Source organism: Musa acuminata, chromosome BXJ2-11 (genome assembly GCF_036884655.1).
Source record: "Musa acuminata AAA Group cultivar baxijiao chromosome BXJ2-11, Cavendish_Baxijiao_AAA, whole genome shotgun sequence".
NCBI lineage: Eukaryota > Viridiplantae > Streptophyta > Magnoliopsida > Zingiberales > Musaceae > Musa > Musa acuminata.
The window spans coordinates 6,072,501-6,095,927 of record NC_088348.1 but is presented as its reverse complement, the minus strand read 5'-3'; the positions used below and the strand labels follow the sequence as shown (position 1 = coordinate 6,095,927).

General features: G+C 43.3%; 6 protein-coding genes and 1 long non-coding RNA gene across 8 annotated transcripts in view; 4 read left to right on the top strand and 3 right to left on the bottom strand.

The window, feature by feature from the left end:
* Positions 1-778: 778 nt before the first annotated feature.
* LOC103970640 (aquaporin PIP1-2) lies at positions 779-2,245 on the bottom strand. Its single transcript, XM_009384505.3, has 4 exons — positions 1,802-2,245; positions 1,437-1,732; positions 1,082-1,222; positions 779-989 (listed from the first exon to the last, which is right to left on the bottom strand). Exons 1-4 carry the CDS (start codon positions 2,130-2,132, stop codon positions 894-896), a joined length of 864 nt encoding a protein of 287 aa, XP_009382780.2. The 5' UTR covers positions 2,133-2,245; the 3' UTR covers positions 779-893.
* Positions 2,246-4,980: 2,735 nt separating this feature from the next.
* On the top strand, positions 4,981-6,166 carry LOC135627366 (remorin-like). The gene is made up of 5 exons (XM_065133442.1): positions 4,981-5,205; positions 5,274-5,315; positions 5,410-5,497; positions 5,603-5,684; positions 5,899-6,166. The coding sequence occupies exons 1-5, from the start codon at positions 5,085-5,087 to the stop codon at positions 6,106-6,108; spliced, it is 543 nt and encodes a 180-aa protein (XP_064989514.1). The 5' UTR covers positions 4,981-5,084; the 3' UTR covers positions 6,109-6,166.
* Positions 6,167-6,583: 417 nt separating this feature from the next.
* LOC135582286 (cysteine protease ATG4B-like) lies at positions 6,584-16,135 on the bottom strand. 2 transcript variants are annotated; one of them, XM_065131380.1, is made up of 9 exons: positions 16,014-16,135; positions 9,714-10,130; positions 9,521-9,606; positions 9,388-9,438; positions 8,869-9,254; positions 8,189-8,327; positions 7,376-7,431; positions 7,188-7,258; positions 6,584-7,108 (listed from the first exon to the last, which is right to left on the bottom strand). In XM_065131380.1, the coding sequence occupies exons 1-9, from the start codon at positions 16,057-16,059 to the stop codon at positions 6,897-6,899; spliced, it is 1,464 nt and encodes a 487-aa protein (XP_064987452.1). In that variant the 5' UTR covers positions 16,060-16,135; the 3' UTR covers positions 6,584-6,896. The 2 variants fall into 2 exon arrangements, with proteins under 2 accessions (XP_064987452.1, XP_064987451.1); XM_065131379.1 differs by having other exon boundaries at positions 9,714-10,179; positions 16,014-16,133.
* Positions 16,136-16,563: 428 nt separating this feature from the next.
* LOC135626362 (uncharacterized) lies at positions 16,564-18,014 on the bottom strand. The gene is made up of 6 exons (XM_065131591.1): positions 17,495-18,014; positions 17,321-17,423; positions 17,161-17,226; positions 16,931-17,092; positions 16,774-16,870; positions 16,564-16,701 (listed from the first exon to the last, which is right to left on the bottom strand). The coding sequence occupies exons 1-6, from the start codon at positions 18,012-18,014 to the stop codon at positions 16,564-16,566; spliced, it is 1,086 nt and encodes a 361-aa protein (XP_064987663.1).
* A 1,241-nt stretch (positions 18,015-19,255) lies between these two features.
* On the top strand, positions 19,256-21,226 carry LOC135628002 (uncharacterized). The gene is made up of 2 exons (XR_010492746.1): positions 19,256-19,391; positions 21,014-21,226. It is a non-coding gene; the product is annotated as an uncharacterized LOC135628002 (long non-coding RNA).
* Positions 21,227-21,264: 38 nt separating this feature from the next.
* LOC135626361 (E3 ubiquitin-protein ligase RMA1H1-like) lies at positions 21,265-21,798 on the top strand. Its single transcript, XM_065131590.1, has one exon. The coding sequence runs from the start codon at positions 21,265-21,267 to the stop codon at positions 21,796-21,798; it is 534 nt and encodes a 177-aa protein (XP_064987662.1).
* Positions 21,799-22,683: 885 nt separating this feature from the next.
* LOC135628001 (tetraspanin-19-like) overlaps positions 22,684-23,427 on the top strand; it is a 7,515-nt gene continuing 6,771 nt past the window's right edge. The window contains exon 1 of the mRNA XM_065134517.1: positions 22,684-23,410. Coding sequence (XP_064990589.1) covers positions 23,244-23,410 — 167 coding nt within the window. The 5' untranslated portion in view covers positions 22,684-23,243. The remainder of the gene's footprint in view (positions 23,411-23,427) is intronic.

Genomic DNA, 23,427 nt, shown 5'->3' with positions numbered 1-23,427 from the left:
TTAAATACTACCCTAAGGTAGTGTTAAATGTGATTTTTAAAAAATTATCATTAATCATTTCTTATTTATAATGTACATCAGCCCTCCATACACATTTCAAATATATTTTGAAATGTACCCTAAGATAGCTCTGCTTTATTCTTCACAAGTAGTAGGAGGTTTGAATTAGGGATTGCTTAATCCTGTGTCTTCTACTCTAGTTATCCACTAACCCATCAGCCATATCTTCCAGTTAGTAGGTGAGAACAGTGAATTCATATCATCGTCATATGATTCATCTTCTCTCATGCACCCTGTTGTTTTCTGACTGAATCATATGAGACAGAAGGCAGCAATACATTATTTTATCTGCCTTCTCCAGATTAGGTTGGCCATGGCTCAATTGTCTTCTCACTGTCTTATGCAGATATTGTTTGTAATGCATGAAATGACATGCATTATTCATCAACCATAGGATATTCTTAATACTTTACACCCTGAAGATTGAATGTCATGACATGCCCCCTAAAGCCAAAAGCAAGCACTCCACTTGGTAAAAGGGGTGTGGAGGAGGACAAGTCACAGAGTTGTTGGCACTGCTGCTAAAGAAACTTGGAGGAGGTACCATCTTTGTTCTTCCACTGTTATCATTTTAACTGCTACAATTCTTCTTACACCTTATCTAATGTGTGCAATAATTTTTGTTTTTGATTCATTTCGTTCTTTACTTTTTCTTCCACTACCTAATCTTCTACATTATAATGCTGAAGCAGGTGGATATGCTAATGAATTCAAGTGATGAAGATAAAAGAAACCAAGTTAAAAGACAGCAATAGCAACATGACAACATCCAGCTGCAATCCATGGATGGATAAGAGAGACATGGCAGGAGGCGCAACATCTTTTCTGGAACCTCAGGGCCTGCTCTTGAATGGGATTGCCCTGATCACAACCTGGTGGTACATGGCAGCAAGAGCAGCTCCGATGAATGGTCCAACCCAGAAGATCCACTGAGAACAAAGACGACAGACAGTTTGATAGATGTCCACAGCTTACTTGGTCAAAGAACAGAGAGAATTCGATCACTTCCCTCGAGACTTACGTGGTCATCCCAAGCATGGTCTTTATTGTAGATGACGGCAGCTCCAAGGCTTCTTGCGGGATTGATGCCAGTGCCGGTAATGGGGATGGTGGCCAAGTGAACCAGGAAAACTGCAAAACCAATGGGCAAGGGAGCGAGTATCTGCACCAATTCGTAGGATTACTTAGCTCCACACCACAAAACACTAAGAAGCCATGGAAAATTATGGACGTTGATCGAAGAAACAAGGTTGCAGAGTATCTGTATCTGTCAGTGTCAAACCTCTAAAGGCTGTAGGTTCAGCAAAAGAGAAGGAGAATGGTGTAATCGTAAGTAAATAGAGGAAAAGGAAGGTGGAAGTTGAGGGACTGCTTACGGGCACATGAGAGTCCCTAGCGTTCCTCTTGGCATCGGTGGCAGAGAAGACGGTGTAGACAAGAATGAAGGTGCCCACGATCTCAGCACCCAAGCCATCACCCTTGGTGTAGCCAGCGGCCACCACGTTTGCTCCACCGCCGTTGCTCTCGTAGAGCCCCTTCCGAAACCCCTTCACCACACCAGCACCGCAGATGGCACCCAGGCACTGCATCACCATGTAGAACAGCGCCCTGGTGAGGGAGAGCTTCCTTGCCAGGAACAGCCCGAAGGTCACCGCCGGGTTGATATGTCCACCTGAAGAGTCAGCGAAGTCAAGATCTGTTCAGAGACGAACACAAGAGCAGGAACCGGCTTCATCTTCACCTGAGATCCCAGCGGTACAGTAGACCAAGGCGAAGATCATGCCACCGAAGGCCCAGGCGATGCCTTGGATGCCCACCGTGGAGCACTTGGTGTCGGACTTGACCACGCCCATGACGGTGAGGATGGTGATGTAGAGGAAAAGGAAGGTGGCCACGAACTCGGCTATGCCAGCCCTGTAGAAGGACCATGAGCTGAGCTCCCCTGGCTCGAACAGCGGAGCTGGTGGTGGCTCCTTGTAGTCCTTGTCCTGGCTCTGTGCAGCTGTCCCTATAGGCTGCCTCTCCGAGAACCTGTTTGCTCCCAGTCTCACATCCTCCTCCTTCCCCTCCATCTCTCACAGGGACACTGATCTCCAAGGTCTTGATCCTGTGCAGAGGGTAAGGTGGGGCTCTATATAGATGTACACAGAGAGAGAGAAGGAGAAAGAAGAAAAGGTGTTCTGGGTTAATGGTGGCTTCACATGACATATTATTCTCTTGATATAGGGTTAGGCACTAAAGACAAGATAATGCTGGATTATTTAGGACTGTAGCTTCTATCCAATTCTCTTTCTTCTTAGAATGAACATAGAGACTATGCATAGTTTCTCACCTTGTGAACTGCTGGTAACCCTACTTGACCTAATAATCTTCATGCTTTCTTCTGCTTTACTCTCCATCCTTTTCCACTGCAGCAGACTTCTTTAGGCAATTGCTGCTGCAACATTGCAGCTTTCCACCGTATGGGGTGGGCTGGCTGCCACCAGTGGGTGGTTCTGAGATGCAGAGGAGAGCAGAGAGCAACTATAGAGGACCTCACACTGCACTGCCATTGGCCTGTTGGTGGCTGCATCAGTAAGGTTCATCCTCTTTGCCTTTGGCCTTTTGGTTGTGGCACTGTCATTTCTTCAGTAGATTTTGCACTCACCTGTGATTATGAACCTCTAATACATAAAATGCTGATTAAGGTAAGATATGGTGTAATTTTGTATTTCCTAATTGTTCTTTGATGAGAAATTATTTGGAGGATAAGAAATTCAAGTTTTATGATTTTTTTTTTGAAATTTAAAGATTAATTGCTCCATGAATACTTTTATGTATATTGAGATCTTAGTGTGAGATATGAAAGAAAAGTTGGAGGTTAGCTTAACTCGAGAAAATTTTACTTTATTTTCTCTCTTACAAGAAAAAAATTAGGGGTAAAAGGACAGTGAGCTAAAGTATATGACTCATAATTACTGGTAGTAAATCCACATAGAATCCATTAATTATGGAACTCATCATTTGACCGCATGCATACCTCAGACTTGCATCACCACCACTTGCGCTCGTCTCGTCGAGCCAACCACTCCCGGCAGGATGCAGTGGCCTGTGAGTGATGTCTGTGCGCATCCATCGGAGGATGGTGGAGGTGAATACAGATTCTCCATTTGTGTCTTTCTTCACCGACCATGAGTTGGAGTAATATATTTGGTATGACTTCAGATGAGACACTTCTTCCCAAGAACCCTACATGCCTCTCTCTCTCTCTCTCTGGAAAATATCTTCATTTTGAGTATTTTTCAATCAATACCTATATTTTATTTGTTTCTAAATGGTGCGTCTTAATTTTAAAATATTCAAATTACTTCTTAAAAAAAATTATAGTGTTCTTGGCCTATTATAGTATTTTGGTTATCACAATAAAAGAACCTAGAAAACCTATTTGAAAATATTATAAATGATCTAAATAGACTCATAAAATCAACCAAGCTAATGATAAGCGTAAAAATATGATATTATAATAATATATAAGTAATGATAACCAAAGAGGCACGATATGATATCGTTCATAGTATTTTTTTAATAATATTTATAATATTTGTAGTATATCAATAAAATACTATTAATGCTATTGAAAAATACTGTGAACAAATCAGATGAAAATACTATAGTAATTAAAAATTGAAAAAAAAAATGAGTGAAAATTTTTAACGAAAAGACTTTTGATGATGTGATCTCTTGAGCCACTATGATCACCAAACCTTGTATTTTTAAGTGTTTTGGTAGTATGATTCAGCATTGTTAAACACTATCATGTGTTTCTATCCTCTTAGGAAAAAAAAATTATGAATTAGTAATTACTTTAATTCAACATATACAATTTGATTTTCTTTCAAAAAATATGTGATGAAGAATTTAATTTTTCTCTATTTATATGTGCCAAAACTAAAGCAAAATAGTCAAAAACTGTTATCTTTGGTAAGCAATAATTATTTTCATGAATCTAAGATATAATCGATGTCTATACGTAAATTCGTCATAGGATGTCCTGTACAAGAAAAATCATAAATGATTTCTTAAAAATCATCATGATCGATCATTCATACGATTCAGTCATATAATTTTATTATTTTTATTTTTATAAATCAAAATGAATCATCGAGGATGATAGGAGTGAGTGAATGGAATGCATGATTTTGGAGGAACCTTTATGACTTTGCTATACATCTACATTGATATGATACATATTTGGCAATATCCCGAAGAAAAAGATAGATTGTATAGCTTTTATGTGTATCATCATGCAGTGGATCCGTAATCTCTCTAGATCACCTTAGACATTATTTTTCTTGGAAGGGAATTTATGTCTAATATCATAGAAAATTTCCCTACCTTATTTCATGATCATAACGTACACATCCTCCTTTCCTATGAATGCACCTACTGACACTATAAATGCAACACCAAATCTCTGCCGCAAACCACAACACACCATTCCTCTTTTTTTCTCTCTCTCTCTCTCTCTCTCTCTCTTCCTATCTATCTATCTATGGATGCAGTATGTTAAGCTCATTGGAAGATAGAAGATCATTTTTTTCTGATGGGAGATCTGGGATCTGAACCTCGTGCTAATATAAAATAAAGGAAGCATGAGGTTGAAGTCCAATCCCAGACTTCCCACACACAAAAAAATTAAAAATGAAGAAAGAAGATATATATATATATATATATATATATATATATATATATATATATATATATATGAAAATATTTAGAGAGATAAATTTTCTATTTTCATATTTTGAAAGGATAGATATGTAAAGAATAAGTTTATATAGGCTAATTCCATTCCCATATAAAGATTACTGCGGACGCGAACTCTCTCTCGGTCTCTCGCTCTCCTCCAGAAGAGTAGATAGAATGTGGGGGCGTAAGAGCTTTCGGTACCGCTAATCTCTCCCCATCTCTGTCTGAGATATATAGGTGGCAGCTTAATCGGTGGCTTCTTAATCCAGGGAAGGGAGAAGCGCAAAGGATCCGAGATGGGAGAGCGACACTCGACGTTGTCGAAGCTGGAGAACGTGCGGGAGGCGGCCGACGAGAATGAGGCCCTCTCACCGACCGTGTTGAAGAGGCCGAAGGAGTTCAAAGCTCTGATGGGGAGTACGGCTTCTGCTCTCTGTCTCTTCTTCGTCCCTCTTCCTGCATCACCTTTTCTGCTTTGCTTGCAGATTCTTCTTCAGAGAAGGGCATGGGAGGATCAGCTGACAGAGGTTGGAATCTGACAGCTTCTGAAACGTAGCAGCTAAAGCTTGTGGTCTCTTGGTGGATTCTCTTATGCATTTGCTAGTTATGGTGGGTGTGCAGATGCTCTACTGGCGCAGGTGGAGAATGACAAGAGGATTTCTTTGATCAGAGCATGGAGCGCAGGTGAAAAGACCAAAGCTGACAACAAGTAAGAGATCAGTGATTAGCATTTGACGATCATGATTCTGGATCGGAGATGATCATTGGTGCTATATCTTTTCCGTTTGATCATTATCGTTGAAGTGCCAAACAGGGCTCAGAGGAAGATGTCATCCATTCTTTCATGGGAGAACACGAAGATGGCAACCATCGAGGCTGAGATAAAAAAGAACGAGGTAAATGGCCTTTTAAATGAATGTTTGCATCTATTCAACCGAAAAGAAACGAGAAAGAAAGCCAGCATGAGCTTCTGAGCATTCACCCGAGGCGCATAGCAGACTAATGTTTTGTGTGTTAATCGAACTTGGAATCGTCACTCCGTTAAATTATAATCGTGGCTCGTGAGAGAAATGAATGAATGAATGAATGAATGAATGAATGAATGAGCAGGAGAGGCTGAAGAAGAAGAAGGCGGATTCCGAAGAGAAGGCAAAGAACAAGATCGCCATGATACACAAGGAAGCAGAGGGGAGGAGGGCGATGGTGGAGTCGAAGCACGGGGAGGAGCTCCTCAGAGCGGAGGAGGCTGTTGCCAAGTATCATTCCACCGGACACACCCCGAAGAAGGGAGCTGGCTGCTTTAGCTCCTTTAGCCTCTAACGAGAGAGAGAGAGAGAGAGAGAGAGAGAGAGTCAAAATGTAATCCGTTGCCCAAACGTGGCGAGATCTGCCAGTGTTGCTGTCGTAGTAAGCAATAGATTCGGGTTTTGACATGTTAAGCCTACATAATCCATACTCACAGAATCAATTCTGCTTCATGTTAAAACTCAGCAATATTTTCCTATAAATTCTATTGCTGCAACTCATCGAGCAATCTCAGAAGAAGAAGAAGAAGAAGAAGGACAACGATAACTGGAACATGAACAAGACCACAGAACAAGAAACAAGAACAAGAAGAACAATAACATTAGGATGGGGGAATATAAGAGAGAGGTTAAACAAAAAGGATACACTGAGACAATAACTAATGCAAATGGACAAATTGCAAAGGCGACAGTACGTAGGAGCAATGTGCAATTTCCCTGAATAATGAACCATGAAATAGAGATCTAACTTGATCAGATTGAAGACTCACTGAATAGAACCATGAGAACATTAAAAGGATATTAGTACAACAAGCAATAACAATAATAATTACTGCCAGTCTTTCCAAGAAATTAATCGTTTCGATTCATGCACTACTTTCTATGGTTAAGCAATGGAGTTTTCCTTCCTTTAACATGTACAAGAATGTTGAAAGAAATTAACAAAGAATAAATGATCCAAAAGAAATCCAGCAAGCTTCAGCTTTTTTTAACGATGTCCAGGTTAGGCTGATCTCTGCAAGAAGATTATAAAACCTGACACTTGAGCTTTTACCGCATGAAGAGTTCTGTATATGTGGCTCTTCATAGAATTTGCCATTCATCTTCGTGGACCTGACCACCAATGTCACTTAAGTTTTCCACAGAGGTATCATCTATTCCTCTGTTCTGATCTGTACCTACATGGCAGGGAATTGGTTTCGCAGGCTGAAGATTTCGGACAACAGTAAATAATGGTGCTCCATTTGAGCTGTCTGCAAGCTGAGAAGCACGGGAACAGAAGTCTTCAAAATCACCTGCATTATTTAACAAATCAAGTGTATGAAACCTGCTAAATGATACTTGGAGGAACCCTCTAATAGAAGATCAACTAACCTTTATCCCTGCAGTAAAATCCAATGGCCAATGATGGGTCTATCATGTCAAATGGCAGGTGTCGCACAGTGCTGGAACCAATTAGCAACAGTAAGCAAAGGAAAAAAAGATAACTAATGAAAAAGCAAGAAGCAACTATGTATCAACGTCAGCAGCCTAAATTTCTTTATGTAGGTGAAACAGCAAACCTGCAGTGATATGAAGTACAATCAGCTTCTGAATCATCCCTCCTGATATCAACAGCCTATTCCATTCATAGTTAATTATTCAGTGAGCCCCAGAGGCTTGAGTGAACATATAGTTTACAATTGCAAAATTGAGTACAAGAAGGCAAAAGGGTGAAAACTATATCACTAACTGCATTATACTCCCAAAGGAAAAATAAGGATAACATAACACAGAGTTCGGAGACTTAAGTCACATGCTCATCTGATGCAATGGAGAAAACCATTTCCATAAAAATCTGAGCATAGAAAAATGCCTACCAGAAGCAAGAAATGCAATGGGTTTAGAGACTCTTGTTTAGAACAGTTATCAACTAGGTTTGGAGTTTTAGCCAAAGGAACTGGAAAGACAGAAGGATCACATACAATTAAGAAGTTGTAAGCAAATCAGAGATACAAATTATGACATGTTTAAGTGTTACAGATTTATGCTCGTAGTTCTAGGCATGGTTATGTGATTTGCAAAAATCTTTTAGGCATGGTTCAAGCTGTTGTAAGTTCATACCTCCATGCTGGGCCACCTTCACATAGAACAATTAAGGGGAAGAAAAATATAATCTTGATAAGTATATGTTGTCAGCTACAAGATTACATAATTTTTTCATGTCACATCCCAGAAGAAACATATCAGGATCGCATCCAAACAACAATTTCAAGAACAAGGGTTTTTGCGCTTTTACTGATGATGTGGAAACTTAATCATATATTACTACCTAACAGGGTTGTTTTACATCACAACTACACATCTGATGAGAATGATGATGGAAACTTCTTTACCGGTTGAACTTCGTGAGGATCCAAGTACAATGCCTTGTCATCTTGCACGCCAACAATATAAGTTGAGGCCCCAGGTTTTCCACCTAAAATGCCCACACTTTGTGGAAATGTAAATGTTTCCCAAAGCAAAGGAATGTACCTGCAAGAAGTATGGCTTACTAAGTAGCATATATTGGACTTCCAATAAATTTAACTTCAACAGATCATGCATTGTAGGAAAATTGAAAAAAATTCAACTATGTACAGAGTGCTATTTCTTATAGAAGAGCCCCCCGCACCGAAAAAGAGAAAAGAATCAGTTCTCTGCAATTAGTAATAACATGTCTAACAATCAAGAAAATCACATCATTTTATATGATTTGGTTTTTTAGCAGAAGCAAAGTATTACTATAGGTAAAAAGACTAGGGGGAAGAGAGAGAGAGAGAGAGAGAGAGAGAGAGAGAGAGAGAGAGATTTTGCCAATATCTCATTACCTGAGGCCAGACTTGTTTTGAAATGGTTTCTTTCATAGATTAATGCTGTATAATTCAATGTTATAAAAAAGCTCACTGGTGAATGCCCTAGCTCTTACGACAATAGATATCAAAGTAAGATCCATAAGATAAATAAGAGCACCTAAAAGAAAAGATACTGCTGCATCACTATGCTATCCAAGGAAGATTAATTTCTTCTAGTTTACCTAGGGTTGATTTTTTCTAGTCCAAGAACCAAAGGAACCAACAAAAGAATAGGTGCCCATTCTAGTTGTCCCTTGCTAAAATGCGAACCGAGTTTTGCAGCAACTTCAATACAGACAACTGGAGCTCCACCTTGTTCCCCATCTTCATCACCTGAAACAATATATAGAACCATGGGCAAGCTTTCTTTACATTTGTCATGTTCAGCTTGCTCTTTGTTAGCACGAGCAAGGGTTTCCCAGGTTCGGCATATGGCGTAAGGACCCAACCATGATCCAGCAGCTAAACCATAACCCCTCCCAGCTTGAAGCAGATTGTGGATTGAAAAGGCACATGTGCTTGAGTCACCAAAAAGATGCAGAAGTTCGACATACTGAAGATCATATGGCTGCAAAATCAGCAGAAAATAGAAGCATTCATATATAATAAATATACAAGATTCATCACTACAGATAAGAAATTTCTTTTTTCTTTAAATCTTTCCGTAAGCACTAAAAGAACTCATGGATAAATCAACTCACCTTCTGCAAGGGTTTCCTCCAGGATCTCCCCAAATGATGAAGAATCAAAGCCTGTTGGCAATTTTTAACTAACAACATAAGCACACATCACTAGTTTTATTAGATGGAAAATGTTAATAAATGGAATTTATACCTGAGCAACAAGCATCTGGCTACTTCTGATCATACATCCCCAGTTGACATCACATGTGAACTTTGATTCACCAATGGGTTCAAAACCTACAGAAAATTCACAATGGAAGAGCTTAGATTGTCTTTTACAAGTAGAATCACTAGAAAGCCTCTTGCCTGACAAATTTATAAGATAGCCACTTTGGTAAATTGACCTTTCCGGTATGTGATCCAAATTCTCGATGAGAAATCTTCTAAAAAAGCAGCATAACTATTGCCAGGATCAGAACATTGTGATGATTCCTCAAGTGATAGTTTGTAACACTTGCCAAGAAACCATATTTGACTGGTCATGCTCAAATTGTCAAATCTGCTTGTCCCCAGTATACGCTCTTGAAGCCTCCTCATTGAGCCACTGGTCACAACCTTCCTCACAGCTGTAGTCCAGCCATAGCTTCTGGATTTGGTGGGCTTCTTTTCAACTGAAAATGAATCAGAGTGTCTTTCGAAGATTGACAAAGTGGATGTGAAGAAGCTTGTCAAGAAAGAAGCCTTTAAAGACTTATTTTCAATAGCCTTTTGTTCTGAATTTGTAGCGACAGGTTCTCTATCTGCTGAATCATCTGAGTCTCCTGCAGGAAATTTGGAATCCACAGTTCTCTCAGGCAAGGCCGTCATTACCTAGACACCAACCACACACCACATTTTTCATACCAACAAAAGCTTGGCATAAAGGGAGGCATCTACATCAAAATGACGTAAAAAAGGAGAAAGAATGAACAAAAGAAGATCAAGTTAATGGCATCGATGGAATTAGAAACTTGTCTGTCAAGTTAACTACAATATAATAAACAAATAATGCATTATATCAAGAAGAATGGCTTCCGAATATTTGTATTTTGTGGGCGTTGAATCATTGGACAGAAAAAAAGGAACTCTATTCCATACAAACCCAAGTGACAGGAGAAAAAGACCCATCAAATAAGCACCAAAATTTAGCAACAATTCACAAAGAAAATCAACTAGTTTGATTACATATAGGTAATGGATAGGGACTATCAAATGACGTAGCACAAAGAATAAACTCTTTTGGCAAGAAAAAGAAAAATAGAAATGGGGTAAACAGGATGAGGCATTGTTACAGAACATTAGGCTGTACAATGAAATAATAGAAATTAATCCAAAAGGTGAATACAAATGAGGTAAACTCTTTTTGCAAGTTGTGATGCAACAACATGAACAAATTAATCCAAAAGGTGAATACACATAAGATCATTAGGCTGTATAATGAAATAATAGAAATGACAGAGAACAGAAATCCGGTATATCAAAATTATTATGGGCTCAAGCTGGTTTGTTCAATTCATAGATGCCGGCTGATCAAATGAGAGAAATGAAGTCCGGATACCTTGAACAGAATCCACAAACCATGCCAGGCAACAAGGTTTGAAATATCGTACCGTACCGATATTTTGACACTCGCTCGGTATGGTACGATACAATATACCGTTCGGTATATATATATATATATATATATATATATATATATATATATATATATATATATATATACCGTCCGATAACGAGCGTTCCGTGTACCGGACAGCTGACAGACCGATACATACCGCTCGGTACGGGCGGTATTATTCGAAACTATATACCTTGCCAGGCAGGTAATAAACACTCCGACAATAAAGTTTCTGGTCACTTGGTGATAGGACATATTCTGGTACCACCCCCGCGACAACAATCAGCAGCCACGTCAGCGCCATCGCGGAGACTCAGGGTTGATATGGTGCACTACATCGACGTGATACCTCGGACTCCGATGGGACGACCACCTACTCTCGCGTTGTCCGAGGCCGTACAAGATGGCGCCGCATAGTACAAAGCCGCTACGGAAAGCTCGAAACAACGTCGCGTGGTGTCAATCCGTACAGATCGATCGCCACCCACACGGAAGGTATGAGCCGACCGCTTGAGGAATCGATAGCCATTAACAGACCATGTACGATCGACCTTTGTTCGCATGTATAAAAGCCAACCTCCTGACCAGCGTTAGGGGTCGGACTTCGAACACCTCAACTCCCCTTAACTCCACTTAACACTAACTTAAGCTTCGAAGGGGTCGAGTTGGGAAATCCCCCTCCCGACCTCGGCCTTTGTGTAGGAACTTGACGACAAAGAAGCAACCTGGCAGGGGAGGAAGAGAAACTCCTTGCTCTACCTTGGATCGATTCTGGAGATGAAGCTTGGACCCGACATGACACTGACCACCCAAGTTCGAGTAGCCACATGGGTGGCTCTGCGCACTCAGGATCAGACCAAGCCATGATGATTCATCGGCCACGACATAAGGTTCCTCAACATTTTTGGTGCTAAAAAGAGGGCCTGATGTCGCAAGAGCGTCTACCACCGAACAACCCCAGCAAACGCCTTGACAAGAAGGCACCTGCCACCATATCCACCTTCGACCTCGGAGGGCAGCTCCCCACTCTCCCGCATATGGATGGAAGCGCCTCAGCTCAGACTCCGGAGCGCTATTGGCATTTATTCAACGACCCCGGGCTCTTGCCTCCCAGGGCTGGCGCGAGGCAGCTAGTCGTCTCCGCCGAGGCATTCCTCAACCTCACCCACCAAGTGCATGCGTTAGCTAGAATGATGCAGACTATCACACCCCTCATACCCCAGCTAGCTCAGTAGACGGTTCTCCCATTACGACCATCGCCCGTGATCCAACCTACGCTCATCCCTACACCTCATGATGCCACCCCGGTCGATAAGCCACCTCTGGCTCCAGATGCCCACCCCACAATCGGGGAGCAATCGGGACACCCAAGGCCAACGACAGAGCACAGCATCCCCGTGCCCAAACACGTTGCCTCGACCTTCCCCGAAGCCAACACCTTGTCGTTTGACTCGACAGACGACTCGTTCCGAGCCCAGTTGCGGTTGGTAAATCGACACCTAGACGAGGTTCAAGGAGAATTCCATAAATCCAAGGAGGAGCTCGGGGAAAGTACCTCGGTTAGATCCCCCTTTGCTTAAGAAATTCAGGACAAGCCTATCCCCCACAACTTCTACCTCCCAACGTTGGAGGCCTATGATGGTGGCTCTGATCCAACGGAGCACGTTGCCACCTTCCAGGCGCGTATGGCCTATATGGCACTTCCGACGCCCTAATGTGTCGGGCATTTCCTGCCACCCTCCGAGGCCTGGCTCGGATGAGGTATAGTCGATTGAGGTTGTCCTCGGTCTCGTCTTTTGATCAGCTTACAAGGGAACTCGAGCTTCACTGCCTAGCTAACGCGCGACCTAAACCGTCCACGGCCATGCTCCTCGGGATAAGGCAAAAGGAGGACGAATCCCTCTCCCTCTTCGTCGTCTGCTTCGCTACTGAGATTCGAGGGGTTCCAGATGCCCACCCCTCTTTGGTTATGCAGGTGTTCTTGACGGGCCTACGACTTTCAAGGTTCTTTTGGTCGATGGTCGAGAGGCCACCAGTGACCGTCCCCGAGATGCTCCAGTAGGCCAACCAGTATGTTGCTGCTGAGGCACTAGTGGCAAGAAAGCATAAGAGGGCCCGCCATGGCGAGACCAGAAGTAGATGAGCCAAAGGTGTGCAGATGAAAAAAAAAAAAAAAAAAAGAAAGGGGGGGGAGGGGGCGACAACCATCTCGGCCAAACAATGCCCAAGTCATGCACCTCGGCCAAACAATGCCCGAGTCGTGCACCTCAGCCAAACAGTGCCTGAGTGGTGCACCTCGACCAAACAATGCCCGAGCCATGCATCTCGACCAAACAGTGTCTAAGTCATGCACCTCGACCAAACAGTGTTCAAGTCATGCACCTCGGCCAAATAGTGCTCGAGTCATGCATCTCGACCAAACATTGCTCGAGTTGTGCACCTTGATTGACCTCGACCAAATAGTGCCCGGATGGTGCACCTCGGCTAAACAGTGCCCGAGTCATGCACCTCAACCAAATAATGTCTGAGTCGTGCACCTCGACCAGACAGTGCCCGAGTAGTGCACCTCGGCCAAACAGTGTCCGAGTTGTGCATCTCGACCAAACAATGTCAGAGTTGTGCATCTCGACCAAACAGTGTCCGAGCCATACACCACGGTCAAAGAGTGCCTGAGTCGTGCACCTCGGCCAAACAGTGCCCGAGTCGTGCACCTCGGCTAAACAGTATCAGAGTCGTGCACCTCGACCAAATAGTGTCTGAGTAGTGTACCTCGGCTAAACAGTGTTCGAGTCGTGCACCTCGGCCAAATAGTGCCTGAGTCTTGCCCGAGTTGTGCACCTCAGCCAAATAGTGTCCAAGTTGTGCACTTCGACCAAACAGTGTCCGAGTCGTGCACCTTGACCAAACAGTGTTTGATTCGTGCACTTCAGTCAAACAATGCCCGAGTTGTGCACCTCGCCCAAACAGTGTCCAAGTCGTGCACCTCGGCCAAACAGTATCCGAGTTGTGCACCTCAGCCAAACAGTGTCTGAGTCATGTCTCGGCCAGTCCAATGCCCGAGCTACGCCTCGCGGCCAGTCCAATGTCCGAGTTGCATCTCAGCCAGTCCAATGCCCCAGCCACGCCTCGCAGCCAGCCCAATGTCTAAGTCACATCTCGGCCAGCCCAATGCTCGAACCACGCCTCGTGACTAATCTGATGCCCGAGCCACGCCTCGTGACCAGTCCAATGTTCGAGTCACGTATCGACCAATCCATTGTCCGAGTTCGCATCTTAACTAGTACAATGCCCGAACCACGCCTCACGGCCAATCCAATGCCCGAGCTACACCTCATGACCAGTCCAATATCCGAGTCACGTCTCGACCAGTTCGATGCTCGAGTAATGTTGCTCGGCCAAACCTGTGCCCAAGCAACGTTGTTCGGCTAGTCCTATGCCCGAGTAATGTCGCTCGGCTAGCCCAGTGCCCGAGTAATGTGCTCAACCAAATCAATGCCCGAGCAGTGTTGCTCACCCAATCCTGCGCCCAAGTAGTATTGCTCGACCAGTCCTGCGCCCAAGTAGTGTTGCTCGACCAATCCAACTCCCGAATAGAAGCTCCCAGTTAACCTACGACCAAACCACCAATCCCAGCACAACAGTCGACCCAGCCAGCAAGAGGAACCAAGCCATGCCCCGAGCCCCTCCATGAGGAACCTGGGGCACGCCTCTTTGGGGAGGGGAGAGAATGATAGAGCATATTCTGGTACAACCCCCACGGCAACAGTCAGCAACCATGTCAGCGCCAACGCAGAGCCTCAGGGCTGATGTGGTGCATTGCGTCGACGCGACACCTCGAACTCCGATGGGACGGCCACCTGCTCCCATGCTATCCGAGGCCATACAAGACGGTGTCGCATAGTACAGAGCCACTCCGAAAAGCTTGGAACGACACCGCACAGTGCTGATCCGTGTAGATCGATTAGTGCTTGTACGGAAGGTACGAGCCAACCGCCCGAGGAGTCAACGACCATTAACAAACCATGTACGATCAACCTTCATTCGCAGGTATAAAAGCCAACCTCCTGACCAACGTTAGGGGTCGAACTTCGAACCTCAACTCCCCCTAACTCCACTCAAAATTGACTTGAGCTTTGGAGGGGTCGAGTCGGAAAATCCCCCTCCTGACCTCGGCCTGTGTGCAGGAACTCAACAACGAAGCAACAATCCGGCACAGGAGGAAGAGAAACTCCTTGCTCTACCTTGGATCGATTCTGGAGATGAAGCCTGGACCCGACCTAACGCCGACCACCTCAGTTCAAGCAGCCACGTGGGCGGCTCTGCGCACTCAGGATTGGACCAAGCCGTGCTGATCCATCAGCCACGGCATAAGGTTCCCCAACACTTGGGGATCATTAAACATTAACGAATATAGTTCCTAGTTGCCAAGATGGTATTATACCATAACCGTCATGTGAAAAATAGTTTAGCTCCATGGCTAATGCTCATATCCAACAACTGATGGCCGTTTCTTTCATCCCAAAAAAACACAAATCCCACTCCTTTTTCTCTAATCCAACTTCAACAAAAGAAAGAAAAGCAAAATTGGGGGACATGCTTTATTCAACGCAATCTTAACTGCAAGGAAAGCTTATATCCCAATCATGCATCGTAGAAACAACAAGAATTTATTCGAAGTCAATCACTCGAGTTCCAAACATTTGACAAAACATATTCAAGAAATATCAAAAGCATGAGTCATCAAGCTCAAGCGTCTAGACCAATCCACAAATTCTAGATCACAGGGCAATTCCAAGCTGATTACGCCTCGATTTATGAACAAACAAATCATATGCTCCGGCTCCCCTCGCAAATAAATCACTAATCAATATCAGATCCTACATTAGTACAAGAAAAACAGAAAAGGTAAAGAAGCCGATAAAAACGCGACTCCCCGCAAAACGAATTAATTCATCCATTCATTAAGCAAACCGAGAACTAGCGATCAAATCCTAGAGCGAAGGAGATGAGATCAGATCGTCTCCGATACGCCGGATGGCGAAGGTACCTGCAAGCAGGAGACCCAGCAGGATCACGGCAGCGCGACTTGGCATCGATCTCCAAGACGAACTCAGGAAAATCTCCTACTCAAAAGCCCCCCTTTTCTTGTTCTAGGGTTGGTTCGACCGCAATTTATAGTGTTTGGAGTCGGGAATCGATCGAGCCCGTCGGACCGGCTTTGGTTTTGTCGTACGTGTCATTGAACCGCGTTGACTTGACTTTATGCGTACGTGCGAGTCGCCGCTTCAACGTTATTGCCTAATCCATCGAGCCCAATGCGAGCCATATCTCAAATCGAGCTGAACCCGAGTTCAATTTCAGTGGATCGATTAGGTTCAATTCAACCCGAGTTTGAAGCTGGATTGTAAGACGCTTAATTGGGAGTGGCATAAAAGTGATGAAAATTTCGATTGGGTCTCCTCAAATCCTTCATATTACACAAATATTAATTAAATAATGGACAAAATTACTCTCTAATTATATTGTTCATCGCATTACACACACAAAAATGTAGGATCATACTGACATCCCAAAACAAGTGCATGCATTCATGGCGATCATCGCCGGAGCTCGTCATGGTAATCATAGTCGTCGTAGTCGTCAACCTGCTGTTCCTCAAAGACGGTGCTGTAGAAGGCATACTGGTGGTGCACCATCTCCTCCAGCGTCAACTTGCCATCTCCATCGTCATCGGCCTGCATAACATATGAGTGTAAACGACATCCAAGATGATGAACTGTACGAAGTTTTCTCTTGGAGAAAGATACCTTATGCATCAAGTACTTGGTATAATATTTAGATTGGGAAAGCTCTCCGGGGTAGAGGCGATGGATGATAGGCTTCAGTTCTTCAGCTGTCAGAAATCTGGAAACAGATCGTATGAGAAAACAGATCATTTCTAGTTCTTTGAGAAGATACATGCACCTGTCTCTGTTGATATCAAGCTTTCTGAACTCATCCTCAACGTCGAGTTCATGGTGTCGGAGGTCATCTTCTTCAAAATCGGCGTATGTTTGATATATTTCCTGCGCTCTACCACCAAATTCCACGAAGCTTAACTTCCCATCTTTGTTCTCATCCATTTCCCTGAGCCCCAAACAACGTAGATGAATACTACACACTAGAACAGACAAGATAGAACCTTGACCTAATACCTTAGTTTCTCCTTCAGCAGCCATAGCTGTATCTTTGGGTTGGTGCTGTCTTCGGGATGTAAGAAACTACACAACAAGAAGATTGCTTGTTTGCTCATAAGGAACACATGCATGCTTACACGTATATGAATTCGTCCAACAAACAATACGATGCATTTACTCATTGAATTCGAATGCACTGAGAAAGCCATTGCCATCCCTATCTGCATTAGAGAACTGCTCCTTCCACCACCCAGGTTCCCCATGTTCCTTGCTGTTCCTTGCTGTTCGGCGACAATCAAATCATACAAGCGAAACATAGATGGAGTACCACGAACAAGACATCAAAGCAAACCTGTTTCTTCGTCTGGGAGATACGACAGGAACTCTGGAAGCGTTACGGCGCCATCTCCGTCGTGATCGTGGAGCTTCATCTTCCGCTCGGTGTGGTAGATCAGCCGGTCCAACGCCTGCCTATGATTCCAGACCTCGAGCTCGTAGCGGCTTATTCCCCCGTCCTGCGGTAACCTATCTAACAACGGGAAAAGATACGCCAATCTCTCCGTCAGGTTAAGCCGGCCGTCCTCGCCGAAGTACTCATCGAGGATGCCGATCTCCTCCGCCATCTTGCTCCAATCCTGCCTCGCCCAGATGTCGTCCAGCTTCCGCTTGAAGGTCTCGACGTCGAGCAGGCCGCGCTCCTCGGCCCGGCGCTCGATCTGGACGAGGAGAGGGTCGAAGGCGACGTGGTGGGGGTGGGCTAGCCGGCGACTGCGCGGATGCCTGGAGGCCATGTGCGGTGCTCTGGAGAAGGAGAGGAGGATGAGGATGGCGACGGCTAGAAGAAGATAGGCGACGACCACCGGCTTCGACATTTTCTCCGGAGGCCGGCTTCTTTGGAGGATTGAGTGGTCGGCGGTGTAGGGAAGATGGTGGCTTCACATTTATAGCTTTCCTTCGGACGTATGTGACCGTTATTTCATGTCAGTTAACAGTTGATGGATCCGATGCTTCCTATAAGATTTCGCGTTATAGTATAATCTCAAAATTACTTATATATATATTTCATATGCATAAAAGCTCAACTTATTGTTGAACTCTTAATATCACAACATTCATCATGGGCTAAATCTTGTCTTCGTCTAATTGTTTCTTGTATTACTATGAAGATTTGTGTCGATAGCGATAAAAACTCTCATTCATCTTTCTTTTCCATCTTTAGTGATTGTTTATAATTTGCTTATTTAACTCTCCGACATGAATATAACTTATGTTGTCATTAGAAGACCATTGCAAGCCATTGGATTTCCCCCCCCAAGAAAGCTAGAGGCTTACGTTAATTTGCCTTGTAAGATGTTATCCCTTAACAGAGAGATTCCAAGCTTATGTTGAAGGAACAAAAAAAATTAAGACCAAGAATATATTACATGATATACAAGACAATGTTTGACACATGTTGATTGTGTCACCGTCAAATGTTTGACACGCCATCTTCGTCTTATTAACGTCCGTTATCATTTGACTAACACATTAAGTAGGAACGGACGTACGAGATTAGAGTGTGATAGTAATAAGAATGTCAACTCGGCCTCATGAGTTGACCACCTAACCCACGATCACATGATCTATTGATGACCACATGACACGCGTAATTATCTACTTCAGCACTTTGTCAACTCTATTAAACTATTGTTGACTTACGAGATTTGGTCAGACATATTTCTAAGATAGACTCGAAACTGAACATTGATTGACTCTGACCTTTGTCGGCAAGAACGTAAGAAGTCCATCATTATTGACGTGTAAAACGATTACTAATGATTCACAGGCTCGTTATATACCTAACTTTCATTTGCCTAAAAATCGGGGCCCACATGGGCCAACGTTAGGTAAGTCAGTGGAACATAAGCGAAAGATTTTGGTTTTTTTCTCCCCATACAATTAATTATACGTTTATTATTGAGGATTAGAAGTTAGCAGAGTGGCACGTGCGAAGTGGACGTCTCCCCTGCTTCTCTTTTGTCTATAAATACCGAGTGCGGCTTGGCCCGACTCCTCCTCGCGTGAGCTCCAAGGAAACATGAATAGATCGATCACCTTCTCCTGCTCTTGGGAAGGTATGTGGGTGGAGCTTCTTTAGCTGTTCTGATATTTGCTTTGTGTTGCTTGCAGTTTTTCCCCCTTTTTAGAGGTTCTCGTTTTCGTTTTCATTCAGAAGAACGATGATTTGATGCAACGATGTGATAAATTTGGTATCTTTCGCCCTATCTTCTTGTACTCGACTGATTTTTTTCACGAGCAACATAGAGGGAAAGGGGAAAAAGGAACTTTTTGTGTCACATGTGTTGTAATGCAGGGAGGGGTATAGGTCTTTGCTTTGATTCTGAGGGTTTTGAGGAACGTGTGATCGGATGGGTTTTGTTCATGGTGGCTGTTCGTATGTAGATCTGTCCATTTTCCATGTTCTTTTTCCATAAAACTCTGATCGCATTAGGTAGGGATTTTGGCTGGTTCAATGACCATCTTTTGGGATGGTTTGACGAAAAAGAGATCATCTTTGTTGTGCTTGAAAAATTAGGTGTGTAAATTTCTTGTTCTTTTTATGGGTTGATAATCCTCTGAAGCTTTGCCTGGTTCCTCTGATTCTTTCCTCTTAGTTTAAGAACCTATCTCGATGGTGTGATATCTGAGTGTGATATAAACTCAATTAGATGTTAATGATTATTCTCTTTTATCGATGAAGAATTTCTTTGATTAATTTTTTGGAAGATTTGTTAGTACATGTGTGGGGAATTTTTTTTTATGCAATAGATATCGAAATCATGAATTCAATTATAAATCATGGAGACTAATGTTTGCCTTTCGCTGCTATTTGGGTTCTAATTGTTCCTCCTCCTCCTCTCTCTCTCTCTCTCTCTCTCTCTCTCTCTCTCTGTGAAGATATAAAATTTTTGAATCACAAGTTAAGGCCCTTAAAATGGTAAATTGGGGTGGTTGATAAGTGTGTTATGGCCCTTTTGTGCATTAAAGCATATTGCATAAAGTAGATAAGCTTCAGAAAATATAATTTTAAGCTCGAACAATCATAAAAGTCCATTATACCTGTGAAGGAACAACAAGATCTTGGTTTCTTGTTATCAAGTCATGCCTTCTTTGTATTAAGGGCAATAATTGTTGCATCCTGTATCATCACAGATTCAAAGTGCACAGTGTTGCTAATTGTTGTCAGGATTCAATGGCTTCAATTGCCAGAAGGCATATGTTATTTCAATCAATAGTTTTAATTATTTAGGCGAGTTACTGATTAAACCATCCCTGTTTCTTCTCTTCCATTTCTTATACTGTTGGGCATATCTACAGATTCTGTTGCCTGCTTCATGTTCCACTGCTGATAACTGTAAACCCTATGACGATCACCATTTTCTTGTGAACCAACTCCTTGTCATCGTCACATGTTTGTCATTTTCACTGATCAACCTTGCATTGAATTTTGGTGGTGTTCTGGAAGTGTCCATGCATGGCATTGTGTTTCTATGAGTCGTCAGTGGTCCTCCCTTTTCTGTTTGGCTATGGTACAAAAGGACACACACCACTTTGGCTCCATGCCGAACAACTTGTCTTGGTCTATATGCTCCTTGCCGTTCCTTTTCTTATCAACCATGAGAAGGACAATGTTATCTTCTATCCACTGGCACAGATTTTTATATGAACTGGTTAGCATCTACAGAATTGAACAGGCCAATGTGGTCCCTGTCTGTTGATTGTGTCAACAGCACCATACCTTGTAGTGTGTGCCGTAGTTAATCTTTGAGTCTTGCATGGTTCCTTTTTGTTGTATTATGTTCTTCATCCAGTTTCTGTGACCATCTTGCAGAAGTATTCCAGGTGTAGTAGGAGGTTGAAGACATTCCCCAAGCCCATATCATTAGTGGTTGCTCCTGTCACCATGAGGCAGAGAAATTGCAACAGAAGAAACCACTGATGAAGTGTGGTGCCTCGGATGATGCTGCTTCGGCACGGTCCATGAATTTTTGCTTTGACTGCAGCATCTGTTTGGAATTTGCCGTTGATCCAGTGGTCACACTGTGCGGTCATCTCTATTGTTGGCCTTGCATCTTCAAATGGATGCAGGTTGAGAGCATATCTAATCAGCAGTGCCCTGTCTGCAAGGCCCTTCTCTCTCAGGATACCCTCATCCCACTCTATGGTCGTGGCAGGCACAGCACCAAGGGAGATTCTGCTGTCCCACGTCGACCGACCCTTCACCATCACCGTGATGGTGCAACAATTACTTCGGCACTCGAGAACGATTCCCCTAGGATGAATGAAGCCCAGCAGCCTCAGTTTCACCATCAACACCACTACCCCTCTTATGCTGGTCTTGGCAACAGTTACACATCAGAGTCTTCTTCTTCACCACAGACGTCACCTTGGTTTTGTTCAACAACTGGGAGTGTGCTTGGTGGTTTAGCTATCTCCATTCTTCCTTGGGTTTTCAGGAATCATGGAGCAAGCATATACTACTCAAATTCGCATCGTCTCACATTGGGTGTGAGCAGTCCAAGGCTGAGAAGGCAGCAGATGCAGGTGGAGAGTTCTCTGCATCAGATATGGCTCTTCCTTTTCTTCTGTGCTATATCGTGTCTTCTGTTGTTCTAACTGACATTAACTACTTTGATGTACATGTTCTTAAGTTGAATGGCAGAGGTTGTGACCAAAGAAAATGAGCACATTTGTAGACTTTTAACACACACACACACACACACACACACATATATATATATATAGATACACACACACACATGACAAAAAATGAACATCAAAGTACATTGTGAATTTGTAATGACAGCAAGGAACAAATCACAAGAATTCATTTTGTTACTATAATCCATGTCTATTGTTTATGTGGCTCAATGTTCTTTTGTTCTTTTTATAAAGTATGATGCTTGAGCTCTGTTGTCATGTGCATATTTAGTCAGAACGAAAGTAAACTATATTTGCCACACAATCACTGATAAACACCTAAGCTTACTCCAATTAATCCAATCACCTCCAAAGCTTATGTTTATGCATGTCTTAAGTGGTATCTAAAACAATATGCAAAATCTCTAATTATCATTTAAGGCTATGCTTTTAGGTGATCTTTTTTCCTTTAATTCTTTCTTTTTTTTTGTGGGCTAGAATTTCTGATGCATCTTTTGATCCTCTAATTTTACAGGTTTTTTTTTCTTTAGAGAAGCTTGCATTATGATTTTAGTTTTTAATATTGCTATAACATTGGGAACTCAATCATAAAAAAGAAATCATAATTCCCACTTCAAATAATAGGAATATTTATAATAGTGGTTTGTCGCCATCCACTTGATCTGCACGAATCTAAAAGATTTCTTTTTTGAGGTGCACATATCCGGTCCCGACCTAATTACGCGCCTGTCTTCGTGCTCCTGACCGACTCGGACGGGCCCTTATAACTGGATAATTAATTGACTCCGAAATCCTCCGCAGTACTGGACATCTCCAGTCGTCTCAGAAGCGATCTTGACCCCATGCTAACCTTCAATCGAAATCAGATCTGTAACGGACGGTTAAGATCTCACAGGATATTCGACTACAGTGCTAACCCGCTTCTCCATTGTGTTCCACGCCGCGACGGACGTCGACGAAATATGTGCCGTCCACATCCCCAACCTTTGAAAGTGAGAAGTCTTTTCTCTACCAGGCTTTCGATACCCTCTTTCTCAACCTTCCTTTGGTATCCGTGGGGCCCATGGTTCATCTCGAATCAGAAGGCGGTGACGTTGAGAGTGGCGTCGAAACAGGTAGTTGAATATTTCTGGACCATAAGAACGGCGTCAGAATAGGGAACGAAGCGAGAAGCCTCTCCGCAGACGACGACAAGCTTGGTTGAAATCGAGAAGGCCGCGATAAGGCATCCCCTTCTCCTTCGTGTCACCGAGAAATCTCATCCTTTTCTAGTTTTGATCTGTTCTTCCGGTGGGTTACCACTCGTGTCTCGCTTAAAAGTTGGATTTTGGGCGCTAGGGTTCCGTCTTTTGGTTCTTGCTATCGTTGGGGAAGAGGAGGGAGGGAGGGAGCGAGGGAGGATGGGTTGGTGGCTGAGGAGTTGCCTGCAGTCGGTGCTGAAGCTGGTGAATTCGGTGATGGGGTTGGCGGGGATGGGGGTGATCCTCTACTCGCTCTGGATGCTTAGGTCGTGGTATAAGCACTTCGACGGCTCATCATTTGCAGGGGCCGTTTCCTCTCCTCCATGGTTTGTCTCGCTTATCC

Excerpts from the sequence above, each read along its gene's own strand:
- LOC135626361 (XM_065131590.1), top strand. The coding sequence starts at position 21,265 with ATGCAGGTTGAGAGCATATCTAATCAGCAGTGCCCTGTCTGCAAGGCC.
- LOC135627366 (XM_065133442.1), top strand. The coding sequence starts at position 5,085 with ATGGGAGAGCGACACTCGACGTTGTCGAAGCTGGAGAACGTGCGGGAG. Across the intron at positions 5,206-5,273 it reads GTTCAAAGCTCTGATGGGGA|ATTCTTCTTCAGAGAAGGGC; the intron begins GTACGGCTTCTG and ends CTTTGCTTGCAG. Across the intron at positions 5,498-5,602 it reads AAGACCAAAGCTGACAACAA|GGCTCAGAGGAAGATGTCAT; the intron begins GTAAGAGATCAG and ends AGTGCCAAACAG.
- LOC103970640 (XM_009384505.3), bottom strand. The coding sequence starts at position 2,132 with ATGGAGGGGAAGGAGGAGGATGTGAGACTGGGAGCAAACAGGTTCTCG. Across the intron at positions 1,733-1,801 it reads CTGTACCGCTGGGATCTCAG|GTGGACATATCAACCCGGCG; the intron begins GTGAAGATGAAG and ends CTGACTCTTCAG. Across the intron at positions 1,223-1,436 it reads CTAGGGACTCTCATGTGCCC|ATACTCGCTCCCTTGCCCAT; the intron begins GTAAGCAGTCCC and ends GAATTGGTGCAG.
- LOC135582286 (XM_065131380.1), bottom strand. The coding sequence starts at position 16,059 with ATGCCAAGTCGCGCTGCCGTGATCCTGCTGGGTCTCCTGCTTGCAG. Across the intron at positions 9,607-9,713 it reads TTGGATCACATACCGGAAAG|GTTTTGAACCCATTGGTGAA; the intron begins GTCAATTTACCA and ends AATTTTCTGTAG. Across the intron at positions 9,255-9,387 it reads GGAGGAAACCCTTGCAGAAG|CCATATGATCTTCAGTATGT; the intron begins GTGAGTTGATTT and ends CTGATTTTGCAG.
- LOC135626362 (XM_065131591.1), bottom strand. The coding sequence starts at position 18,014 with ATGTCGAAGCCGGTGGTCGTCGCCTATCTTCTTCTAGCCGTCGCCATC. Across the intron at positions 16,871-16,930 it reads CTTGATATCAACAGAGACAG|ATTTCTGACAGCTGAAGAAC; the intron begins GTGCATGTATCT and ends ATCTGTTTCCAG. Across the intron at positions 16,702-16,773 it reads CCAAGTACTTGATGCATAAG|GCCGATGACGATGGAGATGG; the intron begins GTATCTTTCTCC and ends TATGTTATGCAG.